A 21,542-nucleotide genomic window follows, 5' to 3' on the forward strand; every position below is an offset into this window, starting at 1 on the left:
TTCTTATTCATCAGGCATAGCAAAGTAGAGACTTTGTGGGTTAGTGTAACAAATGCCAGCTTTGTGGGTTTTAAAATTTGGCATTCTTGTTAATAACTGCAATCTGTATGCATTCTTTTGTTTCCATAAATACATTTGTGGCAATTTGATTTTCATGGCTGGAATCCATCTAAAACATTCTTTATTTGGGCTTAATGGGTTTTTTTTATGTGTAAAGTGAAAGGAGGAGAGTCACAGGAGAGGTGCTGTGTTTTTGTTTTTTGTTAAAATCAACACTGAAAAAAAGTGTTTAAATGGTCATTTAATTATATTGACATTTGAGCATGATCTTTGGGTTGATTTGCAGCTAAGGACAAGTGATGCTTCTTGTGACCTGGCTTAGCATGTGATTTCGAGCTCTCCAGGAGCAGTTCTAAATTTTCTAACTCTAATTTTCTAATTATTGCCTGGAAGTGGTGAGGGTCAGTTCAGACAATCGTGGGAAACCTTGCATCTGTAAGGGTGCTCCACAGGACATGGAGACCACCCAGTGCTTGGCTCATCTTTACCATTCATACTCAGATGCTAAAAAGGTGTGGAGAATGATGTGAGCAAAGCGCTGCAATGATAATAACACAAGCTCTCTAGGGAACTGGGATAGCTTGGCCTTTACCATGACCTTGTCTAGGGCACATTCTCGGAGTAAGGAGGTGAGACAATGATTAAGTGAACTTACCTCATATAAAATGGTAAGGGCCTACATGTATTTAATGGATAATATATACTTTACATATCAGCTAGCAATATATAAGCAAATGCATAAGTCATATAAATGTGGGCTTAGTTTAATAGTTTGGTTCATAAGACCTTTGAATACTCATTTTTAGCAATGAGTGCAAAACAAAGCCATTTAGTGTATTAAATATCCTGTTCAGTTCTTGACATGTCTCTGATCTGGGTACAGAACACGGCCGAGATTACAAGGATGAAGATACAATGAAAGGTTAAGAGGATCTTGCCAAATATAATTAGGATAAACAAGAAAAGTCCCCAAATCCCTGTCAAATATTCAGATGAATAGTTTTGTTATGGTCCAGGAGTAGATAATTTAGGGTGTAATGAGGAATCTTATATTTGGTCACAGAACGTAATGAGTCAGAGGAGGAGGTGTTGATAATCAAGTATGGTATCATCTTGTGTATAAAGGAGTCCACAGAGACTTAAGTCTTTGCCTTTGTTTGTGTACAGCTGTGCACTCAGCCAGATCATTGGTTGGTCACCTCGGCTGAACACTGGAGAGTGGCACATTGTACCTATGCTAAAATAAACCTTTGGATTTGAAGTCTGGAGTTAGCAGTGGTTTTGTCTACTACAGCAAGCAGTGGTTGTCTCCTTTGCGAGGGTCACAAAGAAAACTGTGTGCCTCGTTGGTAGTCCTGAAAACCTCCTTACACTTGGTTCCCCCATTCCTCCAGTTTAAGATGAAATCTCAATCCACTATTCCCTAACTTCCTCCTACTCAACTGCTGAGTCCTCCAGCATCTCCCCGCCAACCTCTATGATACAGCGATGAGTTGTCAATACAAAAATATGCAGCATTCTGACAAGATGGGGACAGGGTCAAATAAACAGAATTAATACCAAAATAAAAAATACAGCGTGCTGACTGCATTATTCATTACCATATATAATTCATTCAAATCCTCCGTTTATAAACTGTACACAAAGCTGCACAGAACTTCAGGATTATGTGACACTGGAAGGCTGTGTAATCCAGAGATTTTGCCTCAGACTCTAGGTCCAGACTGCTGAAAAGTTTATCGGTGTCATTTATTCTCTCTTACTTTAACAACCATTAACAGAAGAGTATTATTTCAGTTGTGGCACACAAAAAAATCACCAAAATACTTATTAGAAGTAAAGTGGATGTAAGTAGAGGCACATTAAATGATCTAGATTCTTGCATTTATAAACACCACTGTTTGTTTTATTTCTTGATCCCCAATTTCATATGTTCTGTTGTTTTAATAGTGCCTTTAAATCTCAGCAAAATGCGATTTGTGGGAGAAACATTCAAGCTAGGGACTCTCCAACAGCTATGTGCTTGACCTCTCCTACAGAGAGATCTCCATGTTCTGACATTACCTCACTTTTAAAAAAATAATAGGGAAACAGAGAAATACTATGGGGAAAATTCACTCCTGGCATAACTCTAATGAAGCCAATTAAGTTAAACTAAGGATTAATTTGGTTCAGCAGAGCAGATCTTCTGCCACCATCCACTCCTTTTGCTCTCTGCAAATTGAGCTGACACCTCCTGCAAGTCTCCTGCTGGGGATTCTGCTGGGTATGGGAAGATTCACCAGCAGGCATAGCTGGCCCCTATGTCTTCCTCCCTGCCAAAAAGACATATTGAGGTGAGTGGAGGTGTGTGCTGGGCCAAGACAGTGGGATAGGTGGCAAAAGCATGCAGGCTCCAGCTACGTGCTTCAGCCAGCATACTGTCCTAACCAGCGCCAGGGCTAGCGCAGAGAATCAGGGAACCACAAGAGACTTGTTTGCAATCTACCCCAGCTCTGCTTTACCCAGCAGAAGTTGGATGCAGCAGTGAAAGTGCCTCAATATATCTGGGTTGATTTCATTACGTAAACTTCTTGACAGAGAGTAATCAGGTGAAATTGATATAATTTACTGCAGGAAAATGCTGAATTGTAAAAGTCAAATTGAATCCCTTGTGCTCTGAAAGAGGACTTGTGAAGTGCAGCAGTGCAAGTAGGGCCAGTAGATGTGTAGAATGAGAAGGTTGAGGACTAGGGGAGTCCTAGGGATTTCAAAGAAAACTCCCTCATGCTCCACTGTATGTAGAAATCAATGAAAAAATCCAGAGGAAAGAACTTCTTAGTGTGGGGCATACCAGGGGTCAACCAAATCTGCTGTATGGGTTGGCTTTGACTGATATGGATTGTGTCCACACTAGAGACCTTACAGCAACACCACTGTTAGGTCTCCATGTAGCTGCTAGGTTAGGGGTTTGTTGCGGGAGTGGGTGGGTGAGCTTCTGTGGCCTGCATTGTGCAGGGAGTCAGACTAGATGATCATAATGGTCCCTTCTGACCTTAAAGTCTATGAGTCTATGAAGTGAGAGAGCTCTCCCGCCAGCATAATTAAACCTCCGCCAATGAGCGGCGGTAGCTATATTGGTGGGAGAGTGTCTCTCAGTGACCTAGCACTGTCCATAGCAGCGCTTATGTCCATGTAACTTATGTCAGTCAGGGGTGTGTTTTTTTCACACCTCGACCAACAAAAGTTTTACCGACAAAAGTGCTAGTGTAGACATTGCCTGAGTTAATGAAGAAAGTCAACTTTAGTCACTAAGTGTTCTAAAGTGAAACATGAAGATGGCTGAAAACACTGCCCAGATCTAGCTATGAAATGTAGGCTATGAACACAGAGCCTGACTATAAAAGGAGAGTTTCTCCACAAAGCATATGATACTGAATTGGGCCAAAAATGCTGAATGTTATAAAGTTTTAAATAAACAACAACAACAACAAAAAATTGAATACAGGGTCTTAAAAACTGACATTTTGTTTTTCTTATTAGACAATATAGTGATAGTAGTTTGTAAATATATATATATACCGGTAAAAGTGCTTAAATATACTTTATCTTATTGTGCTGTGTGTTTACTACTTTAATTTAATGGCTAAATTGATAGCTAATTATAATTTGATAAGAAAATGAGTTTGGAACATGTAAGATTTACATGTTCAACATCTTAACTGTAACGTGGCTGGTTTACTTTAAAGTGTTTTCATATTTTGTCCTTAACAACTCTAGAATCATTATAAGAACCAGGAAGTATATTTGTAGCAAATCATTTCAATACCACTCAGAATTTTCACAGAAGCCCTTTGTTTCTTGTTGCGGGGGGAAGGAAGGGCTTTGATATCTGCCTACTTGCTGACACTCATTTACCCATGCTTTAAAATAGCCTCTACACTCAGGTCATGCAATCCAATGCAAACCAGGGATATTCTACCCAGAGCCATATCCATGTGGGCAATGATTATTAAAGTGACATTCTCTTGAAGCATGAGAGAGTACAATTGCCGTCACAAAACAAGTCACACTGCTCTGCGTACTTCTGTAGGCATTTCACACAAACTTGCACGCCCGCGCGAATGCACACACACAAAAGGGGTTCTCTCCCCCTTGCAACTTCTTAAGAAATGGACACTGGATATGTAAAAAGGTTGTCTTCTTTGATTCTTGTGCTCACCACGTATTAAAGGGTTCCTTTCCAGAGAAGCACAAAAAAAGAAGAGCTGGTTGACAGAACATTTTTTTTCTTACAAAGATGTGTCAACCCTGAGCTTGTAATTAAGAAGTTAAAATCTGTGATCTATATATATTTATATATATAAAAATAGATGATCATACTAAGACTAAAAAAGTGAAAGAAATCTCCATGTCAGTACTATATTTTTTTGTCTTGACTTTTTGTAGCACAGTACCTCTTGTGATACAGAAACTAATGAATGCAAAGGATGTAGTTATGTGTGAAACTCACTTATTGATCCAATCACTCTTATCAGTCCATTAAAGAATTGTCAAGTCGGTAGGATAATGAACACAGTAGCAGAAAATTGTAACCAATGTCAAACCTGTGGCAAAAGAAAAGAGATTTTATCACAAGGTATTATTTTCTGTCCAAACCCTTGAGGGAAGGTTTGTTCAGCATCACCACAATTGTTGATGGGACACGAGGTGGAAATCTGTGCCAATTATGTAACGATCAGTACTGAAAGAAGCTAGAGAAATAGTGCAGCTACTCAAATTTTTACTGGGCATCAAGATTTAAATCATAAGCAACTGTAACATGATATTCTGAGCTTAGTGGTGTTACTATAATACTAAAAGACAAGCTTCTTTTTTCAGCTTCCTGTACCTTCATACCAATCTCATGTTGGTGCAAGATATTCACCATTGAATCATACTCTTATCATTGTGTTAAAAAAAATCCAAACTTCCTTGCAATAGGAATGATAATTATGATGACCTGAATCACTGGACAGAAGCCCCTAGAGGAGGCCTGGGTGTCTGTGAAGAACTTTTGTCTTTTTTTTTTGTCTTTCTTTTTTTTTGCTCTCTTTTTTTTTTATTATTCTTGAAAATGCAGCAGCCTTAAGTTTGGCCTGATTTAGAAGGAAATTTGTTTTCTTTGTTTCTTTCTCTCTTTTTTCTTGTTAAGGAAAACCTCACACCGTAAGATCCTTTTTACTTCTGCAGCATAATGCAGCTCAGAAAGTCTCCAATAATAAAGATGTGAGAAAGAATTCTCTCAAGAGTGGACATTGTCTTCACAGCTATCTTGAAAGAAACAGGAAGCAGTTCAGTCTGGCACCTGGTACTCTTTGGGAAAACAAAAAGGGAAGCAGGCTGCAGTACTGCTCTCTTCTCATAGAAAACTGTAAGTATTTGTGGCATGGTCCATTGTCCAAGAGTGTAAGAAAAGGAGCAAGTTGGCTGTTTTTGTAGCTAAAACACAGTCTCTCTGACCAGAACCAGGATTATCTCCACTGTCTCTGCAGTACCAGGATGATGCAGATGATGAACAACATAAACAGTGACTGGCTAGACTGGATTGCTGAAGAGTCTACTTCTCTTCTGTCTGAGTCAACAGGTGGTGCTTCTGTGGTGACGAAGTCAAACTCTGTAGGACAGATATCATCAGTGCAACCACTTCCGCTTCCTGAGCCACTGGTTTCATCACCTAGCACAGGGAGGTAAGAAAAACAACATAAAAACATAGAATTCAACCATTCATTCCTCAAATCCATTGTTCTGACTTTCAGAGAAGTAGCCAACACCTGATGTCTCAGAGGAAGGTGGAAAAGCCCACGACACAATTGGTGAATTGTGCAGTGCTCCAAGACCCCAATTCAGCAAATTTCTTTTGCCTGTGTTTAAATCCATCTCTATTCTGCAAAGCAGTCACTAAAGTCACTGGAGTTTAAGCAAGTACTTAAGCTCTTGCTGAATAGGGATGGGCTTAAGCATGTTCTTAACGTGATGGCATGTATGCCCTGAAGCATAATGTATGTTGGTAACCAAATGGTAACAAAGGAAACAAGTATCATATGAAAGCTTTAGAATGCAGGTTGCATGAGGCAGAGACTATGACTTTATGTTATAAACAGCACAGAGAACAGGTTTGCTCAATAAGTAATACTATTTTAATACATTAGTAACCTTGCGTATACACAGAAAAGGTGATTCTCTTCTCTCTCTTGTACATCAGTGTAAAGCAAGAGTAACTCTTTTGAAGTCAATGGAGTAACACTAGTGTAGGTAAGAGATGAAACAATCACTTTAGCTTTTTTAGCTCAACCCTTAGGTGTTTAGGCTTTCAATTTAAGGTTGTTTGCTGAAATATGGCACATCTGGATTCTTGAATATATTAATTAGGAATCCAGCTGCAAATTGGACCACTTCGATTTATTATGCCTATGTGTTTGCAATGATTCCTCTGTCTCATAAAGTCATACCTTCTAAATGGGAAGTATCTAAGAGAGGCTTCCATAAATGTCAATTTTCTGGCACGCAACCAACAAGACAACATATAAAATAAAATATTCAAAAAGTAAATAAAAAAATTACTTTACCTTGTATCATTCCATTATATGACATTAGTCATTATACTACATTTAATTACGCTATTTTTATACAGGACATTGTGATAACTCAGAGTGAAGAAGCGTTGGTCTCTTAACATATCTTTTTCTGTACATGTATTCTAGTTCTCTAGCAGGCCTAGACTACAATAATACTACTAGACAGCATGTTGATTCTCCTTAGCACATCTAATGGCTATTTGCATGATATTTTTTTTCATGCATATTGTCCTATCTCCAGTGAATTTTCTGTGTACACATGTGAGAATAATGCGCATTGTTTTCTGCCTCTAGAACACTGGAAGTTCTTCATCAAAAATGTGGAGAGGTCAGGGCCGGCTCCAGACCCCAGCGCGCCAAGCGCGCACTTGGGGCGGCATTTTGCCGGCAGGGCGGCAGGCGGCTCTGGCGGACCTTCCGCAGTCATGCCTGCGGGAGGTCCACCGGAGCTGCGGGACCAGTGGACCTCCCACAGGCATGACTGCGGAGGGTTCGTTGGTCCCGCGGCTCAGGTGGACCTCCCGCAGGCATGACTGCAGAAGCTCCACCGGAGCCGCAGGACCAGCGGACCCTCCGCAGACACGTCTGCAGGAGGTCCCCCGGAGCCGCGGGACCGGCGACCGGCAGCGCACCCCCTGCGGCGTGCCGCCCTGCTTGGGGTGGCCAGATTCCTAGAACTGCCCCTGGGAGAGGTATACATGATTTTATGTTATGAGATAGCTGATTATTATTTATGTAGCACCAGCATGCTCTGGACTTTACAAACAACAATGAAGACAATGTCCCTACTCTGAAGAATTTACTGAGTTTAAATGATTAAAAGTACACCTTTCATTTTATTCCTACATTTAGGATTTTTCTAACACTTCATTCCCTTCCATTCACTGTCTTTTGTGAGATAACAATGCTTTGTTCTCTTTATTCCATCTGTCCAGATCTTCTTACTGCATCACACCCAGATGTGTATTTGTCTCTGAAGTAAATCTGGCTTCTTTCCTGATATTTCCAAACCTTTCCTTCATCTGGTCAGCAGTGGACAAGGCAGTTCATGGTAAAGAACTAGAGTTTTAATTTTTGATTAAGCAAAATGAGACTAAGGAAGTTCACGTCTGAAGTTCTGTTGTTTCAGATACTTAGACTTTGTGTACACTACAGAGTTATGCCGCTTTAATTAACATGCTGTTGCATGTCTACACTATGTCGGCAGAGCGCATCCACACTCAGAGCCGTCCCTTGGGTAGGGCGAATTGGGACAACCGCCCCATGCCCCGTGCCTTGGGGAGTCCCACGCTTCGATCAAATCAGGACTGTTCCGATATTTAGCCCTTTCTCTCGCATCCCGACTGATGTACGATTGGGATGCCATTTGTCCCAATATTCAGGTGAGGAGGTGGGCGGGAAGGTGAAGCAGGCAGGTTAGCGGGGTGAAGAGGTGAATGGGGAGGCGAGCGGCAGGAGGAAAGGCAGGAAGGGGGGTGAGGAGGCAAGAGGGGGATGAGGAGGTGAGCGGCAGCCAGGCAGGTGGGGGAGGAGGATGAGGAGGCGAGTGGAGGCTGGGCAGATGTTGAGGAGAGTAGCAGGAAGGCTGATTTGTCCCGGGCCCATGCCCCGCTAGGGATGGCCCTGTCTGCATTAGCAGTTCTTGCATCAACACAGAGAACAGTGCACTGTGGTTAGCTATCCCACTGTGCAACTGGTTACAGGGTGCCTTGGGTCAGGTTTGCAATGCCTGATGGGGCGGGTACAGCATCACATGATGCAGATTTATCAATCACATCATTCCATGGGCATCCTATTAGACTACCAGCCACTTTTCAACTGAAGTGTATGTGAGGGGTGGGCGGAGGGAAGACTGTGTGGCAGGGAGAGTGTGTGTGTGTGTGTGTGTGAGAGAGAGAGAGAGAGAGAGAGAGAGAGAATCAGTGTGCGTTGGGGAAGTGTGTGAGAGATTGTGTAGAGGGGTATATATGTGAGCGAGACAGTGTGTGTGTTGGGGAAGAGTACGTGTTGGGGGAGAGTGTGTCAGCATGCTGTCTCTTTAAGTTCAGACAGCCCCATAACAACCAATCCTGGGGCAGGGGGACACTTCCACACATGAGGCCTGGGTTCTGCACAGCACATCAGTCTCTCTCCGCCCACACCCCACAGCAGCAGCCCACTCTGCCTGCCAGCCAATTCCGCATTAATATTTGTGATCCCCTCTGAATTCTCCCACAATCTCTTCAGCTACCAGCAGGGCCAGTGCTACCATTAAGGTGAACTAGGCGGTTGCCTAGGGCACCAAGATTTGGGGGCGCCAAAAAGCGGTGTCCTCAATTTTTTTTTACAGCATTCCTCCCCAAGCGTGCGGTCGCTGCTCCACTTCTCCCACCTCCCAGGCTTGCAGTGCCAATCAGCTGTTTGGCGCCAAAAGCCTGGGAGGAGAATTAGAGAGGGGGCAGCATGCTCGGGGAGGAGGTGGAGCAGAGGTGAGCTGGGGTGGGGAGGTGCTGCATGGCTCCCCGGGCCGGGGGGGGGGAGCTGCCACGGGGGTGTCTCATGGCGGGGAGGGGGGAGTGCCACAGGACTCCCCACTGCAGCTCACCTCTGCTCCGCCACCTCCCCGAGCATGCCACCCCCGCTCTAATTCTCCTCCCCTCCCAGGCTTGTGGCACCAAACAGCTGTTTGGCACCGCAAGCCTGGGAGGTGGGAGAATTAGAGCGGGGGCGGCGTGCTTGGGGAGGTGGCGGAGGGCAGAGGTGAACTGGAGTGGGGAGGTGCTGCACAGCTCCCCGGGGTGGGGGGAGCTGCCGTGTGGGGGACGCCTCAGGGCAGGGGGGGGAGCTGCCGTAGGGCTGGGAGGGGCGCAATGTGGAAGTTTTGAGCGGCATCCTCAGGCGCTGCCTTTTGCCAACAAAACTGTGTAGTGTAGACAAGGCCCTAGTATAACTGGTACAACTTTAACACTAGATAGAGTGACCAGATGTCCCAATTTTATAGGGACAGTCCCGATTTTTGGGTCTTTTCCTTATATTGGCTCCTATTACCCCCCACCCCCATCCCGATTTTTCACACTTGCTGTCTGGTCACCCTAGATAGAGAGTATAGGCAGAGGAAGAGGCAGTTTTAATGAGGCTGCAGACAGGAATTGGGGTACAATGATAACCTCAAAAAAAGTGACTAGAGGGTACACCAATCCCTGTCTGAAACGTCAAAGAGCATGAAACAATGGGTCTGAGAGGTGCGAAATGCCCCAGTCATCTCACTCAGAGCCCTTTGGCCTATGAATTGTGCAGCCATGGAATTAGACATTTTTCTAAAATATCACAAAATTCAGCATTTTTCTGTAGAATTCATTATTTTGCTGTAACCAGGCAATTAGTAATTTTCTCTCTCCCTGCCCTGCTGGGACCTGCCTACAACTGTTTCTTGTTTAGCATTTTGTCCACAGAGAGTAATCAGTTGGATTACAGTGTTCTGGCACTGTTCTCAGGAGCCAGGCTGGAGGTGGGTTGATGAACTAGAGCTGGTGTACAGTTCACACTCAGAAAACAGGGGAGCAAGCTGTGCAGCTGGGCTGTTAAGAGAATAGAGCAAATGCTAAGGCCCAGGGATTTTGAGAAGATAAATTGCTGAAACTGACTCTAAGCTCCCACCTTAGTCCTGTATGCATTTGGGTGCAGGAGGCAAGAATGGAGAAAGAACAAATGAACATTGCAGCAGAATGTGGTACCGCTGTGCCGCTGAGTACATGGGCTCCTGATTATTACTGTGGTTTATCTTTTGAGTCAGGTGCACATTCACATGGCGGGCGGGGACTGAATTTTTGAAACAAGGAGCTTGCGGATGCAGGGACAGTCTCAGGCAGTTGCTGTGGTGGAAAGCTGGGGAGATGAATGGTAGCAGGAGGAAGGGGAGAGGCGAATATAATGCTATATCTTAAAAACAAAACAAAACTCCCCAAACATGTAATTGCTTCAATAAGACATAAGCCTAGCACCTCCCTGATCAGTTTACTTGTACATTTTATCTCTTTCCCCCACTCTCCATACTTTGTCCTCCTCTCAGATTATACGATCTTCATTATATGGGAATCTGCTTGCAAAGTCTGCAGTGTATTTTGGTTGCTACCGTAATCTAACTAACAAACTGCAGTAATAACAACTAGTAGCACAAAATCAGATCCATTAAAAAAATACTGTGTGAGTCTGATCTTGAAAAGTATAAACTGAAACCTTCCCATGAAGACCACAGAACTCCACCCATATATAATTTCTCCTTGAAGACTTACTAATATGAAACAGGGGTGGCTCTAGGTATTTTGCCGCCCCAAGCACGCAGGCAGGCTGCCTTCGGTGGCTTGCCTGCGGGAGGTCCCAGGTCCCGCGGATTTGGCGGCACGCCTGCAGGAGGTCCGCCGAAGCCACGGGACCAGCGGACCCTCCGCAGGCATGCCGCCAAAGGCAACCTGCCTGCCGCCCTCATGGCGACCGGCAGAGCACCCCCTGTGGCTTGCTGCCCCAGGCACACGCTTGGCATGCTGGTGCCTGGAGCTGCCCCTGATATGAAGATCGTGGAGTACACTGTATTCTCTGATTGAGAATGTGAATGTGGAACTTGATCCGTAACAACTTTCAGCAGGGATTCTAGCCAGTAAATGGTCAACCTTGAGAGAGGGAATGATATCACTGAAGCAATTTTAGTATTTGTTTACGTGGGAAAGTTTTGCCAGATAAACTAATTAATTAAACTGGTGCAAACCTCCATGTGGACACTTACCATGGTTTAACAGACAATTATGATTTAGCTCCCAATCTACTTAAATTAAATTGAAAAAAGCCACTTAAAATGACATAAGCATGTCCACATTGTGGGATGCACCAGTTTAACTAAATCAGTGTGAGGTCTGGCCTAGGCTTAAAATTGAGGTTGGCATAACTATGGTGCTCAGGGGTGTGAAAAATCTACAACCCTGAGCCCCATAGCTATGTTGACCTAACCCCCAGTGTAGACACAGCTAGAATGCTTCCTTGACCTAGCTACTGTCACTCAGGTAGATGGTGTTCCCACAGCACTGGGAAAATCCTTTCCATTGCTATAGACTGGATTGACACTATGAGGTTATGCCGGCATAGCTACAGTGATGTAGCCATGTCTCTATAGTCCCTGTAGTACATACATGGCTTAAATTCACACCTTAGGCTAAACTGTCTTATGTAGGCAAACCCTTACATTGCTTCACTTTTCAAGCCCAGGACACTCTGGAATAAGGTATACTTAGCAGATTACTATAACTAAGGAGAGTTATTATAATGTATAATGGCCCTGATGGGGCGGGTTTATGAATTTCTTTGGAGGATATGTTTGTTCGCAAAATCAGTTGCTTACTTGTATCCTGGAAGTTCACATCATTTCCATTGTATGCATTCTTCAGTTTGTTAGTCATGACTCTTAGGGCCATGATTTGTTGCCGTATGAAGGTGTCAGGCCTTGTGATGTCAACATCTACTTCGGGATTGTTTATCTGGTTGGTCAGCCCATCATTCATAATCTCAGGAAGGTATCTAGACAGCAAAATGAACAATTGGCTCAGTATATAATGTTTTATGGAAATGCAGACCATAGTGCAAAATCTATACTAAGCAATTCGACAGTATTAACTGTCTTTAACATTTCTTATAAAAATATTTAGAAAACCACTTTGTCAGTTTTACAGAGCTACTGTTCTTTTGGAAGAGCTTTGACATATGGAAACAAAGAAGAGTTAACATCATCTGACTGGTTAACTCTGCATACTATCAGCAAGTGCTCTTGCCTCTGCAAACCACAGTTGAGATTTACTAGTATAGAGAGAAAACTCTAAATGGCCAGATCCTCAGCTGATGAAAACTGGTGTAGTTCCATTGATGTCAGAGGAGCTACATTATTTTATACCAGCTGATTATCTATCCCAATATTCCTTTGTACTTTTTAAATTTTTATCTCTCTTGTTATCAGGGCTGGCCTTACCATGAGGCAAACTGAGGCGACTGCCTCAGGTGCAAGACTGGGGGGAAGGGGGAGGGAAGAGGCGCCACTAGGACCCAGAGTGTAGAAAATTGTGTCTGATGCTGGTGCCTATGTATTCTCTCTGCTCTAGATGCACAGAGATGGTGGAGTGCTGTGCTGGAGGAAGGAGGGCACAAGAGACATAACAGGCAGGCAGGAGAAAAGGTGAGCGGAAATAACAGAAAGCAGCAGGAGCTGCAGGGAGAGAGAGGAGGAGGAGCCTCTGATGTACCTCTCTAGCACCCCCAGGAGCCTGGACCGATTAAAACTAGCTTCTCAGGGAGCTTCCTTTTCCTGCTGCTTCCCTGAACCCACTTGAGGAGAACAGGCAGTCAACGGAAGTAGTAGGAGCCAGTTAGGCCCTTAAGACGCTGGTATCTTCCCTCACTCAGGCCCTGCTACCAGTCTGCTTATTTGTCCCCTTCAACTGAGTGTTGAGAGCCAGTATAGCTGGCACAGAACAGCAGTCATGAGTGAAAGAAGAAAACGTCCCTCTGGGGCAGCATTCAGAAAAAGAAAGAAAGCAAAGGAAGCTTTTCTATCTAAGCAGGAAGGAGCTCTCCTGAGATACATAGACACAAATGTTCACGGTGAGCCTTCTGGCCCCAGTAAGGATGTAAGTGGTGAGGAGATGCCTGATCTTCCAGTTAGTCAGAGTGCAGGTGACCTGGCAGCTACTGCAACATCCATATCGCCATCTCAAATTGATATAACCATGCACATTCCTGAAGAAAAGTGTAGATCAGAGAAGAATGTGGTGGAGGTGCAAGAAACAACTGCTGCTGAGTTTAGTTCCTTAAGTCTAGATGATCCAGGACTGTGGACCCACTTGAGCAGTAGCCTGAGGAACCTCCTTGTACTGCATGGGCCACAGCAAGTGAAAAACTTCATGTTCCCCAAAGACAATGAAAATAGAAGTTTCCATCCAACACATTACTGGCATGAAATCCCCAAGGGTGACAAAGTGGAGAGGCCATGGCTTATGTACTAAAAAACCCAGAATGCTGCATACTGTTTTTGTTGCAAACTCTTCCAGTCTAATGTTCCAGCCACATTGGGTTCTACAGGAACAAAGGACTGGAAAAATCTGGCATGCCATGAGAAGGCAGCAAATCACCAGAGAGCATTCCATAGGTGGAAAGAGCTTGAGATGAGACTAAGGTTAAAGGCCACCATAGATGATAAGCATCAAGAGAAGATTGCATCAGAGTCTCTTTACTGGCAAAATGTTCTGAAAAAGCTTATTGACATTGTGAGAATTCTTGCTACCCAAAACCTAGCACTGCGTGGCACTTCAGATCAGCTGGTTGTGCCAAACAATGGAAACTTCCTTAAAATTGTGGAGATGATGGCTGAGTTTGATGCGGTACTCCAGGATAATCTAAGGAGAGTCATCACCCAAGAAATGTACACACAGCACTACCTTGGAAAAACAATTCAAAATGAGATCATACAGTTACTGGCAACAAAAGTCAAACAGAAGATTGTGGCAGATCTGAAGTCAGCAAGATATTACTCTGTTATTCTGGACTGCACACCTGACATCAGCCATATGGAACAAATTACTTTAATGGTGCATTTTGTAACAACAACAGAACCTAGTGAAAATGTCCCCGCAATGGTGACTGTCAGAGAGCATTTTCTAGAATTTATTGCCATTGATGGTACTACAGGAGTTGGTATGACAAATGTGCTTCTTAAAAAGCGGGAAGATATGGGAATTGCAATAGCTGACATGAGAGGTCAGGGCTACGATAATGGTGCCAACATGAGAGGAAAGAACAGAGGATCTGAGACAGACATGGATCTGAGAGTTAAACTCTTGAGCTTTTTTTGTCCCATGCAGTCCTCATTCATTGAACTTGGTGATCAGTGATGCAGCACCAGCTTCTAGTGAGGCTGCTGAATTTTTTAATGTAATTCAAAGCACCTATGTATTTTTCTCTGCATCAACTCATCGATGGCAAGTTTTGAAGCAACATCTGGGAACATCCTCTCTGACACTGAAACTACTGAGCGCCACATGATGGGAAAGTCGAGTGGAGGCGATAAAGCCTATCAAACACCAAACTGGGAAGCTAGATGATGCCATAGTTACCATTATGGAGGATAATGCTATGACAGGAACTGTTCGTGGGAGAACAGTGGCAAAGGGAAATGGAATCACCAGAAACATACATAACTTCAAATTTCTGTGTGGCTTACTGTTGTGGCATGACATATTGTTTGAAATAAATGTTGTAAGCAAGAGACTCCAAGGTGTTGGCCTTGATATATCTGGAGCAATGGAACAGCTGGACAAAGCAAAGTCATACCTAAAGTCTTACCGGTCAGATGAGGGATTTCAAAACGTTCTGAAGAGTGCACAGAAGTTGGCAGAGGACCTTCACACTGAAGCTATTTTCCCACCCATTCAAGAATACAAGAGTCACCGAAGAAGAAGACATTTTGATGACAAGGCATGGGATAATCCCATAAGAGACCCCAAACAACAATTCAAAGTTGAATTCTTTAACCAGGTGCTAGATTGTGCAATACAGTCAGTTGAACGTTTCATGCAGCTCAAGGAACACAGCAGTATATTTGGGATGTTGTATGATATTCCAAAACTCCTCACTATACCTGAAGAGGACCTACACCAGCAATGCAAGGCACTAGAGACAGTGTTGACACATGATGACATGCATTATATTGATGTGAGTGATTTAGGTGATGAACTGAAAGCCGTTTCAAAATACATTTCAGCAGGATCGACTCCAAAGGCTGTTCTGGAATATATGTGCACAAATAAGATGACCACCCTCTTTCCAAATGCTTTTGTTGCTCTTCACATACTTCTAACACTTCCTGTAACAGTTGCCAGTGGAGAACGCAGATTCTCCCAGCTGAAGTTAATAAAACCACATCTATGCTCCACAATGACACAGGAGAGGCTGGTCGGCCTTGAAACCATCTCAATAGAGCATGAGCAGGCCCAGACTGTGGACCTTCAGGAAGCAGTTCAAATCTTTGCACCCAAGAAGGCACAGAAAGCACCACTTTGATTATTCAAAGAGATAAAAATGCCAGTGTTTACTATGCAGACAAGAAAAGTTACATTTGCTGCTCAGGTGTTTGAAAGTTAAGTGTTACTTAAAATTTTTGAACAAGGCATTTTAAGTTGTTAGTTCTCCTTTATTGGGGTAGGTAACAGAGCAGTACCATGAGAGGAGTAGAACAGGAAGAAGGCAGAATTGAGACCTTTCAAAGTTTTGGCCCAAGCGAGAGGGCCTGGGGGGCGTCATTTGAGTTCCCTGCCTCAGGTGCCAAAATGTTGTGGGCCAGCCCTGCTTGTTATGTAAAAATAGTTTCTACCACATATACAAATAGTTTCTATCACATATAAACTAATTTCTTCAGTTCAGCTGCTTGCTCTCTCTTTCTATCTTTGACACAAACATAAACAAACAAACAACATTAATATCTTATAAATGAACTCAGAAATTTTTCCTACAGGCCAACAAGGAAAGAGTAAAAATAGAAATAACAATAATCACCTTTCTTTCTATGTAGTAGGTGCTCAGATTTTACAGTGGTGCAGGCTCAATAGACAGAGAGCGACTATAAGACAATAAGATTCTTTCCCCAGGAGAAACAACCAGTGACTAGCTAAAAGTGATTTTAAGTCTAAGTATTTATTTTGCCTACTCTGCATCAGAATTCCCGTTCATGACTGATGATTGTTCTGCTAATTGACTCAATTCATGAGAAGCAGTTTTTGGCTATGAAATATGATGCACCAAATTCCAATAGCTGATTTATGTTTAAATTCTTGTCTTATTGTGTAATAAAAGTAGAACCTAGTTTATTTGATATACTGAGTCCTTAGTAGGTTTTCTATATGGAGAACATATGAGTTATTTTGGAGGTTTAATGTAATAAGAGTCTTCTGGTATATTCTTTATTTAGCATGAATAACAAGTTCCAAATTCTGTAAATGGATCTGTGTGGGTGGATCCCTGCACCCACCCAGAGACCAGCTGACTTCAAGGGGATGTCAAGTAGGCCTAGCTGTGTTGTGTTCTTTCACCCCAATTCATTTTAAAATCCCCTTTAGAATCAGATTCATTCCAGGAACAGCCATGACATTCACAAAATGTTGGTTTGCTCTGCTATGGTTGCTGTGACTTGAAAAGAGTCAAATGAATCACACACACACACACACAAACTGTATTTGCCATAAGAAGGATGAACTTTAAAACAAAAGTATTAAAGATATGAAATCAACAACTTTATTGAATTGGCTCTCCACGAGAAGACTTTATTCCAAAGGGTGAAATATAGCGGCTAGTGCATGATACACTCTCAGTTTCAGAATGGGTTAGGTTTAATGACTCAGTGCCTAATTTTCAAGTTTGGGTGTCCAAAATTAGACATCTCAATCTAGCTTTAAGATCTTAAATCAGATTTGAGGTGACTAAAATTATTATTTCATTGTCTTTATGCAGATTTAGTTGCCATACTTTAAGCACATACATCTTTAGTATTGCACTGTTAAGCCACAGTTAGCAACGAACTTTAGCATTTGTTAAATTTAAGCACACTTTAAGAAAGCCCATTGACTTCAAAGCACTTAAAGTTAGGCACACGCTTAAGTACCTTACTGGATCAGAGCCTCAGTGTATTTGTAGCATATGAATGAAGTATTTAGACAATTGTTATCATAGTGGCTCACCTGTTTTCGCAGAGGAAAGTATCTTTTGAATGTAAAAGGTTAAACCAGGGATATAGAAATTCAAAGTCCAAGGTGTTTTTTGAGTGACGTTCCCCCTGAATGCCAAGCACATGTTCTTACAAAAGCATTTGGATGTGTATGTGGTAGGGTTAAGTCACACAAAATTGGAAGCTGTGGCAGGAGACCATTTTTGACAGAAAATTGGCTGCAGGGTGGGCAAAGTTGTTCAAACACAGCTGCTTATGTTGCAGTTCTGAAAGTGGAACTATCCCTGTGGGTATTAAGCTTTGCTGCTGCTCTTGCTGTTAACCGTCCCTTTTGGTGCATGGTAATAATAACTATTCTAAATAAAAATAGAATGGGAGAGGCTAGCCTGAATCTGTGTCCAATGATTTCTCTCACCTCTTTGACAAGTGAGAAGCTGGACATTACTGTTTATTTTCTATTTGTTTCTTGCTCAGATATAGCAGTAGTTTAGTGCCGTTTACATTTTCTAAAATCTTAAACCATTTCTTCATTCCTCTTTAGCCTTTCCATACTTCTTACTTGCCTCAGCAGGCATGACAAAAATGCTTTTTGGCACCTGTTATGCGAGTCCCACAAAGCTTGTTTAAAACCACAGTCAATTTTTTTTCAATATGCAGCTGATGTTCCAGAGTATTTTCTTTCTTTTCAAGACTAAAAATGGCTGATGATTCTTTTCAGATTGCTTACATAAAAAACCTCACCCCTGTGGTGAACAAACATGGATGGGTTTTCCACTTCATGAACGACATCTGACTTAAAGGGCAGTGTCCTCCATATTCTGCTGCAGCAGCAGCTGTTTACTTAACACTGGGAAATTCCACTCAGTAAGTGATGTAGCTTTCATTGGTGTCTAGTCTTGTGAGGAAGACAAAACAAAATGCAGCAGGGAGGTTCACTCAAGCTAGGATAATGGCAGACAAGCTTACCCGGCCTGCTAAGATAAAAGGGCACTTACTTGGCCAAACAGACAACTCAATCAATCTCTTTTCAATCATAGGGCAACCCCCAAAGGGATTGGTGTGTGTGTGTGTGTGTGTGTAAAGGAAAGACAGCAGCAGCTGTGCTGAGGTGGGATATAAGGGAACACAAGGAGTGGAAGGGAATGGTTCATCTGTCAAGTCACTGAAAGGGGAGCCCCAGCAAAATTTGATTGGAAACTAGACATTTATTAATAGAAAAATGTGTTTAGTTGCTGAGAGCTGGGCTTAATGCATTTTCTCCAGTGGCGCTGAACAATAGCTTTGTTTCAGCTGCACTTAATTGCGGACATCTGTTGTCAGAAATGGGCCATTTTCTTAGTACAGACAACGCTCTAGTGCAGGGATCGGCAACCTTTGGCATGTGGCCCACCAGGATAAGCACCCTGGCAGGCCAGGCCGGTTTGGAGCAGCAAACCGCAGCCAGTGGGATCTGTGATCGGCTGAACCTGCAGAGGCGGCAGTTAAACAAACCGTCGCAGCTCACCGGGGGGCTTACCCTGGTGAGCCTCATGCCAAAAGTTGCCGATCCCTGCTCTAGTGCCTCTCTCCTTCCACCCAACACAGAGAGAGCCCGAACTCTATGGGACCAGGCATCTAAACTGTGTTCTGTAAGAGAAGGGAAGAGATGTTTGTGGTTGGCTGAGACTACAGCATTGTATGCATGGCATTTTACTCATCATGATATTTCAAGGGCTATTAATTGGGATTTGGTATAACTGAATACTGAAACCTGAGACTTCTACAAATTCCATCCTATCTTTCATAACAGTCATCTGGGTGAGCAGATCATCCTGTCATTAAGACCTCACCTGCATAGAGGATAACATTGTTACCCAAGTCTCTTGCATTTATTCCCAAGATACTCTTTTAAAAACAAAGAACAAAATTTGTGTACAAGTTTCCATGACTTTGAATATGAGATGTGATGGGGCAGCCATTCTGGGTACTTCTCAGAAGGCACTAGGTTTGAAGTATCTATCATTAACTTTGATTCTGGCTATAAAGGTTTTTTAGAAACGGGATTCCATCCATCTCGTAAATGTTCCCAGTTCCACACCATCCAACTCACCCCTCCTCTGCTCCAATATTTACATTTGACCTTATCAAACAAATGCTTTTTCTGTATCAAGGGTTATCAACATAACAAGTGCACCCTTCCAGAAAGTCAAATGGATCATTCCAGTAACTCTGCATGTTATTTGCTAACTGGTGGCCTTGGATTAACCCCATCTGATCTCATGGCAGTAGAGACATACCAGTGGATTTTAATAACCACAAGTGACCTTGGTGTTCTGCATCTTTCAAAAGATGGAATAGCTTCCATTTTCTATAACCTCAGTTTTATAACATACATTTTCTGGTATATGCAATGTTAAAAGATGGATGTGTTGAATGAAACACAAGAGCCACTGTGTATTTTGCAATTCTACAACTACAATTTTCTTTGATCAGCAGCACCTAAGACACTGTTTTTAAAAAAATATTTTGTCTTTTGTTATATTTCCCTGTTCATTGCCTAGGTATCGCAGTAGCTGGAGTGGCTCACAGCTAAGAGCGCCTAACTCAGGTCAGACTTTTAGGCTATGGCTACACTACAAGGCTTTTAGCGACATGGCTGTGCCGCTACAGCTGTGCTGCTAAAAGCCGCGCGGTGTAGCTGCTGTTTGTCGGCAGGAGATGCACTGTTCACACCGGTGATTTTCATCGGTCAGACTTTTGTCATTCAGGGTGTGTGTGTTTTGTTAACACCCCCAAATGACAAAAGTTTTGCCGACGAAGTGCCAGTGTAGACAAACCCTTAGAAATCAGGGCAGCCACCACATTGCATACTTAAGCAAAAAACTAACATCCACTGAGCAAAACTATGCTACAATCAAGAAAAAATGCTACGCAATTGTCCGGGCAGTTAAGCAGCTTAAGCCCTATTTGTATAACAAAAAGTTCACTGTACTAAGTGACCAGGCCCCACTAGCGTGGCTACACCGAGCCAAGGGTACAAAATCTAGATTTCTTCTTTGGAGTCTATCATTGCAGAATAGGGAATCCTTAAGATCGATCCAGAAGTGTCATTGGGAAGTGGGGAGGGGAGGCTCTAGGGAGGCACGAGCAGTGGGTGGGGAGCATCGGGGGTGGGGGCCGAGCAGGAGCAGGGCCTGGGGCAGAGTGGGGGTGGAGTATGGGTGGGAGGAGGCCAAGCGGGGGTGAGTCTCAGGGTGGATCATGGGTGGGGCCACGGTCCAGGTGCTGGTGCCCCCCCCACTTCTAGGGAGCTTCCTCTGCCCATGCCCTGAGGAACTTACGAAGAGAATCTAAGTGACTGGCAGACTATTACACTAGGGAATAGGCTAGATCACCCAACTGTTTTTTTCTATCTCTAACGTCTGTGATTCACTCTGGAATTCAAAATACGTGCCTATATCTACCATGGGGTAAAAGGGAGGCTAGCACAGAAGCCAAGGCAGAGAACAGGCAAGCATACGAATACAAAGAAATCAAATCCTTTATTTACTAACAGGCCAGCTTCTGCTGCCCTGATTCATGCTGACTCGTACTTTATTGTAGATACTAGTCATCATGAGTAAGGGTACGTTTTATGCTACAGTAAAGAGGAATGACCTTGCTCTCTAGGGCATTGTCAAATTTCACATATCCTGTTAATTACATTTAACTGACACTTGGAGTAACAGTTTCTCTTTTGTTCCAAGTGCAAGACTTCCCAAGATGTAAATATTGCAAAAGGAAGGGTGCAAGAGAATTGCTCCTTTGTAAACTCAAAAGAAAACCTACCCATTTTGGATGGACCAAATCCTGCAAATTTTAGACAATATCAAGCCCTAATCTGTAGAGGTGCCTGGGGCAAAAGGGAGCTGAGTGGTACTGGCCATGCACATAGTACAAAAAACTAGAATTGCTCAAGGAAACCAAGAAGGATTTTAGCAGGCATGCTGTAGGGCTCTTTTCAATAGGAGCAGTATGCACTCCTTATTAATGTGTGCTTCAAAGAGCAACACACACTAGCCAGCTTCCTTTTGCCAGCAGAGCACACCTGCATGAGGTCATAATTTATGAAGCACTGCTAGAATAATAGCGATCGTGGAGGAAGGTGATTTCAAACTTTACTCTCACATGGTCCTTTT

General features: G+C 43.1%; 1 protein-coding gene across 3 annotated transcripts in view; it reads right to left on the reverse strand.

The window, feature by feature from the left end:
• Nucleotides 1–798: 798 nt before the first annotated feature.
• Nucleotides 799–21,542, reverse strand: part of GPC6 (glypican 6) — a 1,140,547-nt gene continuing 1,119,803 nt past the window's right edge. For all 3 annotated transcript variants that reach the window (XM_045010084.1, XM_045010090.1, XM_045010100.1), the window contains 2 exons: nucleotides 12,025–12,200; nucleotides 799–5,755 (listed from right to left, as the gene is read on the reverse strand). In XM_045010084.1, coding sequence (XP_044866019.1) covers nucleotides 5,553–5,755; nucleotides 12,025–12,200 — 379 coding nt within the window. In that variant the 3' untranslated portion in view covers nucleotides 799–5,552. The remainder of the gene's footprint in view (nucleotides 5,756–12,024; nucleotides 12,201–21,542) is intronic.

This window comes from Mauremys mutica, chromosome 1 (assembly GCF_020497125.1).
Source record: "Mauremys mutica isolate MM-2020 ecotype Southern chromosome 1, ASM2049712v1, whole genome shotgun sequence".
Taxonomy (NCBI): Eukaryota; Metazoa; Chordata; order Testudines; family Geoemydidae; genus Mauremys; species Mauremys mutica.